General features: G+C 49.3%; 2 protein-coding genes across 4 annotated transcripts in view; one reads left to right on the top strand and one right to left on the bottom strand.

The window, feature by feature from the left end:
* Positions 1–1,566: 1,566 nt before the first annotated feature.
* Positions 1,567–7,038, bottom strand: BHLHE41 (basic helix-loop-helix family member e41). The gene is made up of 5 exons (XM_032347611.1): positions 5,242–7,038; positions 5,038–5,101; positions 4,607–4,714; positions 4,170–4,281; positions 1,567–3,703 (listed from the first exon to the last, which is right to left on the bottom strand). The coding sequence occupies exons 1-5, from the start codon at positions 5,301–5,303 to the stop codon at positions 2,586–2,588; spliced, it is 1,464 nt and encodes a 487-aa protein (XP_032203502.1). The 5' UTR covers positions 5,304–7,038; the 3' UTR covers positions 1,567–2,585.
* Positions 2,589–9,985, top strand: part of SSPN (sarcospan) — a 112,908-nt gene continuing 105,511 nt past the window's right edge. Inside the window, exons 1-2 of one of the 3 annotated variants that reach the window (XM_032347614.1) lie at positions 2,589–2,672; positions 8,957–9,056. In XM_032347614.1, coding sequence (XP_032203505.1) covers positions 9,042–9,056 — 15 coding nt within the window. In that variant the 5' untranslated portion in view covers positions 2,589–2,672; positions 8,957–9,041. Of the gene's footprint in view, positions 2,673–7,297; positions 7,404–8,956; positions 9,057–9,985 lie in introns of those variants that run through there. The other 2 variants (XM_032347615.1, XM_032347616.1) reach the window with 2 other exon arrangements.

The following is a 9,985-nucleotide window of genomic DNA, read 5'->3' as shown; positions in this document are numbered from 1 at the left end:
GAATGCTGTCCAATCAAATTCAGTTTATGCGTTGAAGATGCTGTGGTGGTAGGTAGTTTACCGACTCGGGGATGCGGTACATCTTGGCCTCTTTTGCTAGCTACAGGTAGCTATTTGTCTGATCCTAGGAGGGTATAGAATAGCTCTGGACTTCATATTGTAAAATGCAGGGGGCTTGACAAATTCATCTCTGAGGTTCCTTTGGCTCCACATTCTAGGACTTGGTAGTTTGGTTGCCGTAAGTCAGCAGAGGGAGCACTTTTTCTACATCTTATAAATTTTGACTATTATTTCAACACCTTTCAAAAATCAAGGGGTTTGTGAAGGTTATTTAAATGAAAAATTGACAATCCTTCCCATATCAAATCACGAATTTGGCCATGAATCTGAGAAAAGCCTACAACTAATTTATTTCTTTTCCTTGAATTCCATGATTAAGTCCCTCAAGAGAATTCTTTTATAAAGGTTAAGGAGCTAAAAATATAAGAAGAAAGTTAAGCACCCCAAAGTGGCAGTGTATTTATTCTGGACCCAGTGAAGAAGAAACGCCAGAGCATCCAAAAGTCTATCTGGAATTAAGGTGAGAAGTCAAAAATTAATCAATCAAAATCATGAGCAAATTGGGTCTAACATAAACAGACCACGCAAGGGATTGGTAGGTTTTTCTTTTGCACTTTTCATTGAGATACATTGGAAGCAAGTAGGCAGACACAGCCAGAGCCTGAAGGCTTGTAAGAAACTGGAAACGTGGGCTATCAAGCCAATGACAAAGTTGTATATCTGAGAACGTTAATAACTTTCATCCCTAAATATATAGATACCTTAAAACTAATGGAGCATTATGCCTTTTTAATTATTAGACAATCCCGTATCGTATATTAAAGTTTTTATTCCTTAGTAAGAATTTTAAAATCACAAAATAGTGTGGCAATATTTAGGTAATAGAATTTACGGAGTGCTGAAAATACTAGAATATAAAGATAATTTCTAGTTTATCTTCACATACTAAAATTTTCTAAACCAGCTGGTTTCTTGCAGACGGTATTTATTTTTTTTTTAATAATTTAAGACAGCATAAGCTTGTACCAAGCATAAGCATTGTAACAAAAGTGCAACTTTTCAGCAAATCCTCCCCAAAAGATATTTTAACTCAAAATATCATTAGCACATAGTTTCTCCCTACAAAAATAGCATGTCAGACATCATTAATTGGATGTATTAACAACTATGTACATAAGAGCCACCTTGTAGGCTAAGAGTTTAACGTTGTTTAAACACAGCGTTTGAGGCAAACAGTAGCAACAGCAGCAGCAAATGCACCAAACTGACTAAAAGACCCAGATATTTTCTTCACTTATAGTCAGACTGTTGTGTCTCACCCCTTACATAACATTCAAGTGAGATTTCTCACAGTGCTACCTTGGCAACAAACTAAAAATATCTAGACAAGGTCTTGGTTTAAGCCTTATTAAAAAAGCTTTCTTTGTGATTATCTGGTATCTGGTTTGGTCTCCAGAAAATACATAGACTTGGAGATAGGAAGGCCTCCCAAGGCTTCATTCCACATCTTTACAGCATTTCCAATCAAAACTGACCAGTTTAATGCTTTCCTCCACTTTTGTTATTTAACAGAAAATAGGAGAAATCATTTTGGATTTGTTTTTAAGTTCAGTGCACATTCCTTTTTTTCTTTACAGCAAGATTATAACAACTTAAAACATGGTGAATTAAATAATGACAAGGTGGGAATAGATGCACTATATATATACATATATGTATATGTATATATATGAAATAATGAAATTAAGACACGTCAATTAATTCACGGTTAATTTCTCCATAAAGTGCTAGTAAATGTACCAGGAATGATTCTGGCCTTCCTCATCCATCTCCTTCCCTGACTCAGTTCTGACCACGGCCCAACTCTGAGTCTCTTTAAACAAGAGCAAGTTACTAAGGGATACCATTCAAACCACTTCAGAAGAGGTTGCAACCTAAGTGACTGGATCCTCACTTCTTCCTCTTTGAAAAATATATGCCTTTTAAAAAGCTGAACATTATAAAATACTGAAGAGTAAATTCAATTCTAAAAGATCCTCATTCTGCCTTTGGAACGCCTCCTGAAGCAGGTGGGAGAGTTATGCGTGCGGGCAGATAGGAACTACCCACTGGCTTTTGGAGGTCAACTCCTGGGCCACAGTTCCCCTACCCTGGTTCAGTCAGCTCCCCCACGGAGCAGACCCTTCTCCCTCTGGAAACAGGTTCTGCATTTTAAAAAGATAATGGAACATGGCCTAAAGAAAGGCAAAACTGATTTGGGCGAATTCTTTAAAGAAAGTATCAATATTGCAGAGGTTCTTTTATAGCTGGTGAGGGAAGAAAGGGCCGTTAGTGTGCGGAGGGTGGGGTGGTGAGGGATGAGCAAAACAGGAACTCCGAATGTACACAAAACACCTGTGTTGTTGTTTTAAAAGCCTGTCGTGCATCTATTACACTTCCTCCCTTAAAAACGTTAAGGGTGTTTTACTTATTAATATTATTATTCCGCGACAACCCTCGTCCTGTCTAAGAAAGGGGGCGAGGATTCAGTGGGTTTCCTTTCCTGGCTGCGAGGGATCTTCCTGAGCGGAGCTCTCCGGGTTCCCGGGCTCGCGGGCGCCGGCGAAGGACAGGTGGGTGCGGCCGTGCGGGTGCGGGGGGTGCAGCGCCCCAGGGGGCGCCACCTCGTGCGGTAAGAGGGTCGCGGCGGCGGCGCCGGCCTTCTCCGGAGGGGGCGACAACACCGAGGACAGGCAGGGGAAGGCGGCGGCGGCGGCGGCGGCGGCGGCTGCGGCGGCGGCGGCCGCGGGCGCGGGGATGCCGGGGTACAGCAGTGGGAACGGGGCGGCGGCCGCCGCCGGGTACAGGTACTTCTCCAGGCCACTCTTGTCCAGGAAGGGCTGCACGTAGGCGGCCGCCGCGGAAGGCGAAAGGAAGTAGAAGGGCAGGCAGAAGGGGGCCGCGGCGGCCGCGGCGGCGGCGGGCTGCGCGAAGGGCGCGCCCCCGCCTCCGCCGAACGCCACCAGCGAGCTGAGCAGGGCGGCGTCGGGTCTCAGCAGTGCTGCGGCGGCGGCCGGGTCGGGCCCCAGGAGAGCGGCCGCCGCTGCCGCCGCGCCGCCCCCCAGGCCGCCGCCGCCGCCGCCGCCGCGAGAATCCAGCTTCATCCTCTTGGGCGCCGGCGAGTCCTCTCCGGGGGGCTCCTGCTTGATGGTGACGCGGCCAGCCCCGGAGCCCTTGCCCTTCTCGCGGTCCGGCCTCGCCTCGGCCTCGCCGCCGTAGCCGCTGTCGGTGTCCGTGTCGTTCTCGGCGGCGAGCTCGGCGCTGGGCTGAGTCCGCTGGATGACCGGCACGCAGTGGGCGAGGGGCTCAAGCTTCTGCCCCCCACGCTCCAGGCAGGGGGCGGCCGCGGACCCTGCGGGGGCGGCGACCGAGGGCGCGCCGGCGCCTTTGCTCAGAGGAACCTGTTGAGTCAACAGCTGGGGGGTGGGCAAGAACTGGGTGGCCACGGCGTGCAAGTGGTTGATCAGCTGGACACACCGCTGCTCCCTAGGCGTCCAGCTCTCAAACCGGGAGAGGTATTGCAAGACTTCTTTGGCGCATGTTTGAAATCCCGAGTGGAACGCATCCAAGTCGGACTGAATGGGCGATTTCAGAGATCGCTCCCCTAGGACGAGGAAGGGGGTGGGGGTGGGGCAGAGGAATGGAGGCAACAAGAAAAATACCGACGTTAAAACATCTGCTTATCACGTGGGCCCTACATTGACTAAAGTGATCTCGGTTTTTCCTCTGGATTCGGGTGATATAATCCACCGGTTGCCGAGGGGCGGGGGGGGGGGCTGTGGGGTGGCGGGGGTGGGAAGCAGGGGGGCGCTCTACTCCCAACTGAAAAGCCAAAGTGGAGAGCGCAACCGCCACTTTAAATAAAAATCTGATTCCTCTGAGTTCTGCTGAAAGCCTCCAGGATGCTTCGGGAAATGGGCACTTTCCAACGAAGGGAAAGTATAAGCAATTTAACAAATGGGAGTGAGCCCGTGGGCCCGAGGAAGGGGGGGGGGCAGAGTCTTAAACACTGCCCCTCTGTGGGCTGCCCGGGTTCATCAGGGGGAGCTGGCCTCCCTGAACTGACTTACCATTCTGTAAAGCAATTATCTTCTGATGCTGCTGTTCGGTTAAGGCTGTTAAAGCTTTTAAGTGTTTTAAAGTTAATTCCAAGACTACCGCTTTCTCCAGATGCCCCAGAGTCTGCAATGGTGCAAAAGAGAAGGGGGCACTTCGTTACTAAAAACACATATTTGGCTTGATTGGCTCTCCGCTCAGCACAGCAACTTAAGCAAAGACTCGGAAAGAAGTACTATTCCTATACTTCTTGAGCTTTCCAGAAGACGGGTTATACATGACTTCTTGCCTTCAGTTGTGAGCACCTACTCTTGAGTTTGTGGGAAACTCTACACTACAGCGCAAGTAGTAAGGCTTATGATATTTACATTTATTCTTATATCTCTGGGAGTAGTACCAAGCTATTAACACACCCTTGGAGAGCAGCAAAGAATGAAAATGTGCATCTTACTGTCAACTTCAGATGTTCAGGCAGTAAATCTTTCAGCTGAGCAATGCATTCATTAATTCGATCTCTTCTTTTCTTTTCTATTAATCTGTGCGGTAATTTGTAGGTATCCTTAATATACGACAATCATGGAAGAAAGACAACAATAAGCTACACATTTATTGGATAAGACAATAAGCCCCCCCCAACACCCCCCCATATTATGTGATCAACTATGCCCAAGAAACCCTTTGCTCTGGACTGTTCTGAAATGCAATTTGAATTCAGGTGTGATGTTTAATCTCCCCTGAGAGTATCCAGCAAACCACTTAAAATTCACAGTTGGGGAACCTCAAGGGCTGGAATATATTTGCGGGCAGAGCTTCGCTGTGAAATCAATGGCCCTAATTAACTATCCAGGCAGGTTATGGGGAACATCGGAAACTTACACTTACCTTGCTATCGTCTCGCTTCATGCTTCTTTTGGGCTTACACATATACAAAGAGGAATAGTCCAGTCTGCAAAACAGAAATCAGCATCAGGCACCCATTCGGGGAGGAGCACTGTCCTTGCCCGATCCATACCACTTTCTGGAGAAGAAAAAAAAAAAATCAAACTGAAGCCTAGACAGATATACGCAAGGGTGCGTGCACCTTACCCTATAAAATCTCTATGTTCCAGTAACTGTCTCTCTTGCAAATGAGGAATTCCTTCGTCCATGTTCAACCGCTGTCCGCTTCCTCTGTTTCGATTTTTGGGGTTCTGTTCTATAATCTGTGGGACGATAGCTTTGGGAGATCTTGGGGGGATCTGTGCGTCTCCAGTCTCTCTCTCTCCCTTCTTCAGTGCAGTGTTGAAAGTGTGAAGCAGTTGGTTCCCCCCCCTCCCACCGCGCTCGCTCTCTGGCACACACGCACACACACGCACGCACACTCGCGCCGTCCCCACTGCGCTGGTAGTTTGCTCTCACTCCGGGCAGTGTTTGGCCACAGGGCACGCGCGTCGCCGGCCAGACCAGCACCCAGCTCACGTGCGGAACGTACCATCCGCGGTCCAGCCCGGAGGGGGGCGGGGGAGGAGGGGCCGGGCCAGGAGTGGGTGTCGGGAGCAGGCTACGAGGGAAGGCGAGAGGCAGGAGGGGGCGGGGACACCTGATCAGGGCCACCGGAAAGGAAAAACAACTTCGGCCAAGCTATTCATCTTCCCAAAGGCGTTGCAGTCAGCTGGGGGAGGGGGCGGAGGCGCCGGGGGGTGCGGGGCAGCCAGGGCTTCCTCCGCTCGGAAATGCTACTCCCTCAGTTCGTCCGTCATTACGGTGCAGGAACGTGAACGTGGCTTTTTGCTTCGCCACCGACTGCACTGGTGGTTTGGACCAGATAAAAGAAAGAAAATTCACGGTGGGTAAACTTCAGTCCCAAAAGAAAATTTGGAGACTTGTTTGCTCACCGCTCAGTGGCCGGGGGGGGGGGACCCCTTGGCCCTGGTTGGAGGTTGCCCCCTAATGGGGCAACTTGAAATCCGTTCCCTGAAAGATTTAAAATAAATGAAAATGTAGTCACTGAGTTAGAACGTCGCAATCCAAGTGTCTTTCGGCGACACGGTGTCCCTGGGCCACCCAAACTTCCCGCAGCAGCCGGAATTGCGGTGCCACTAATCACAGAAGCAGATGACGACGTTTGGGGCCTCTGGTGCTCCCAGAGGAACGCGGCGGGAGGGAGGAGGGAGGTGGGGGGGGGCACAAGAGGGGCTACCGCGGAAAAGCAATGCAGCATTATCATTCGCCGGCTAAACTCCGTCGCCCCTCATCGCCTCGGGTGGTGCTGCGTGGTCTCCCACCCCCACCACGTACCCCTCCCGCCGTGTGATAAGCGACGCCGGAGTGTGCAGAGCCCACGTTTACTACCGCTGGCACCTCCAAAGCCTCCCTCCTTAATCCTGTCTCCAACGGGTACCAGCACAGGGCCAGCAACGTGATCCGACCTGCCGCTGCTGCCACATCACTGCGCGGGGAACCCGTGCGCGCGCGCGCTCGCTCGCCCTGTGGCCGCGGCGCCCGGCGCGGGGAAGCACAAGCCAGCACGAGCCGGGTTACCTCTCCCCAGAGCCATCCCGGGAGTATGACTCACTGCTAGCGAGAGTTACAAGAGGTGCCCGGAGATGCGCACTGCCCACGCCGCCCGGCGCAGCGGGCGATTAGGGGCCTTGGAGGCCGGGGGAAAGCTCGTCCTGCGGGACTCCCCGGGCTCCCGCCCCGCTGCTGCCGCTACTCGGCTCTGCTGGGGGCGGAAAGGAGAGAATATATGTTGATTTCTCTTATATAAGTAGATAGATATAAAAATCGCAGTTCTTTCCATCCTGCAGCAAGAGTAAGGTTCACATTCTCCTGGGTTATCCCCGAAACCTTCATGATTGCCAGCGGCGCAAGAACCAAGGGGAGAAGTACGCCGAATGAACGCGCACAGGGGCGCAGCGGGGGCTGGGACGGTCACTACGCATACCCCCCCCCCCCCGTACCGCCCCCTCCCCAACCGGCCCTCCCCGCAAAGCACGGGTTCCGGGGACGGATCTGGGTCGCGGGAAGCGGCGGCTGGGAGGAGGTCACGTGTCTGCGGGAGTCGCGTCTCCTCCTAGCCTCCAGGAGCCGCCCGGCCGCGGTGGCGGCGCGCGCTGCTGCAGTCTCCCGAGTCCTGGGCGGAGACGCGCCGCGTCTGGCTTCGTGACTCCCGCCGCGGCGGTGGCGGCGGCGGCGGCCCAAGCTCACCCGGGCAAGAGGAGACGCTCGCGGTCCGTCCACTTCGTCTCGGGAGAGGGCCCTTGAAGGTCTCTCGACTTCCTCAAATATGGGGACGGAGTTTGCACCAAACAGGCAGTTTAATAAGGATAATACTTAGAAGAAGTGATTTTTAAATACTGGTTTTATTTTAACCTCGATTCAACCTCTCTCTTGTTTCTGAGTCATTGGGTGGTTAATTCTCTTTAGTGGGGAGGGCAATTTGATGCCCTCCTAGCGGCATATGCCTGCAGTACTGTCCGCTTGTTCTAAATTGACCCAAAAAGGGTGGAGGGGAGGAGGATACCTTTAAGGTGAAACCTCCCTTTATAGGTTTGTGAATTTCGAAGTAAGAAAAGGCTAGATAGAATATTTAGTGAAAATAAGGTCTGGATCACTTCATCTTGGCCTTGTCGGTAGAGCAGACAAGACACAAGGCAGACAGACTAGGGCCAGCCGTGGGGCCTGATTCTGGCGCGGACTCTAAAACAGTTCAGAAGAGGAGGAAAAGGCAAAGAAGACTAGTGAATCATGGGTGTGTTATTGGATGTACACTTACCGTCATTGGGAGACAGAGAGGCCTATTGCTGCAAATTAATCCTTTTTGTGTTACTACTTGGATCTCATCATCCTGTCGCAAGCTTTCTCACCATGCCCAATATTTTTGTTTCCTCTTCCACTCCTTTCTTTTTCAGATGCCCAGCCCAAACTGAGGATGGAATCATTTCGAGTTTTTTCTTTCCTTTGTGGTTCTCAGTCCTCCTTTTCTTCTGTCTTTCCTTTCCATGCCCACCTTTTTACTCATTTCTCCTTTTCTTCTTTTCCCTTATGTTTTCCTCTTCCTACCTTTTCCCCATGGAAGGTCTGCTTTTGTTCTTACTCTACCGTTTGTTCTTTTATCTCTTTTCTTTTTGTCTTTTTTCTTTCATTGTTCACCTGGATAACTCTTCTTGCTAGTTTAATGCTTTCTAATGTCCTTTTGCTGCAAGGTATGACAATAGCTAATAACTAAGGGTATAATAATAGCTAATTGGTAATAATAGCTAATAACTAATAATGGCATTTACAATTAGAGAACCTGAAAACCACTCTAGGGGCTTTTTGTGTATAACTCATTAATCTTTTCCACAACCCTATAAAGTAGATCCCATTATTGCCTCCATTTTACAGATGATGTAGTAGATAGGTAGGGAGATAGGAAAAAAATGTGCCTATGCTCCCAGAGCAGGATTTAAGCACAGACAGTGGGCTCCAGAGTCTCTGCTTTTAATGATTATTACCCCTTGGTGGGGGTAATAATAGGGCCAAGGTCTGAATGTTAAGTAGCTGTGTTTTAAGCAATTTACTAGTGTCAGTGAGTGTGGGCATTTGTTGTAGTGTGTGTGTGTGTGTGTGTGTGTGTGTGTGTGTAGGGGGGGCATTGTTGGAAGAGAGGTTGGAAAGGAGAGATGTTAGCACCGGAATAGATGGCAGAGAAATAAAGATATGAGAGAAAGAAGGATAGCAGTCTTTTGGCAATGAGTGATTGATTCCATTGGCATCTAGCTCCAAATTTATTGATTTAAACCCAAATCTCCTAATTAATTGTTATAATTTCATACAGATGGACACATGGAAGTACAGTCTAGAAAAGGCTAACGTTGGCCAGCTGTTCAACATTTCCACCGAGCAAACCAAGCCGAACTCTAATGCGAAGACTGCAGGTTAGTAATAGCAAAAGTTCACCTGTGGTGAGGTTAGAAAGGGAAAAAAAAATCACCTAACAAAGGAACAGAAGACTAGAATGCCCTCTTTGGGTATGTTTAAAAATAGGTTGAGTCGTATTTTTTGAGGAAGATTTAATGCTGTCCTGCTGAAAGCCAAGGAGATACAACATGAGCTTGAAATCCCTTTGAGCCTATAATTAGAGAATTTTGTGATGGCTTGCTTTCAATTAAAGATACCCATCTTTCTCCTTTTAATAGGTGAGGGGGGAGCTGCTTCCATTGCTTTTCTTTGCTTAAGTAGGGAAATCACTACCTATAGAAACGCTAATGAAAGGGAACACTTATCCCAGTTCCCACCCCCTCCCCCTACCCCCACGTAAGTATTCTGAGCGCTATGCTCATTATATTCACCTTGTGACTTTGGAAGGTCTTATCATGTTTGCTCGCAAAGTCTTGGATTTCCAGCAGAAACTGAACTCTCCTGAGAGGATTAAAGTTTCTGTAGAGAAGAGAGGTTTTCTGCCTTTAGGGTTCTGCAAGCCCTACCAGTCTCCAGGGAGGTGACTGGGGTGTTTTGGGATTCCCAGTCTGATTCAAACTTAGCGGTCATCTTTAATAGCCTTAAAGACCTCAGATCTGCCCCTACTGCTGTGAAAATACCCCATTAGTGGGGCAGATGTCTTTCTTAATCACCTCTGTTTTGGGTGGTGAGCAGAAAACTTACAGTCGCTCTATATCGTTTTACATCAAAAAGAGAAATGCATCCCACGAAGCAGAGTTCATAAAAATCTGAAGTAAAAAGTTTTTGATTAATGCTAAAATGAAGGTAGGGGGGTGGGGCCGAGTGAGATGATAGATTAGGGGTAAGTAAAAGCTTCCCCTGGAACTCTTTCTCTGGGCACTCACACTGCTCTCAGTGGAGAAAA

Source organism: Mustela erminea, chromosome 6, assembly GCF_009829155.1.
Source record: "Mustela erminea isolate mMusErm1 chromosome 6, mMusErm1.Pri, whole genome shotgun sequence".
NCBI lineage: Eukaryota > Metazoa > Chordata > Mammalia > Carnivora > Mustelidae > Mustela > Mustela erminea.
Note: the sequence above shows the minus strand (reverse complement) of the source record. Positions and strands in the feature narration are given on the sequence as shown.

Coding starts and splice junctions, on each gene's coding strand:
- BHLHE41 (XM_032347611.1), bottom strand. CDS start 5,303: ATGGACGAAGGAATTCCTCATTTGCAAGAGAGACAGTTACTGGAACAT. Junction 5,102..5,241: donor GAACATAGAGATTTTATAGG/GTAAGGTGCACG, acceptor TCTGTTTTGCAG/ACTGGACTATTCCTCTTTGT. Junction 4,282..4,606: donor CTGAACATCTGAAGTTGACA/GTAAGATGCACA, acceptor GCACCATTGCAG/ACTCTGGGGCATCTGGAGAA.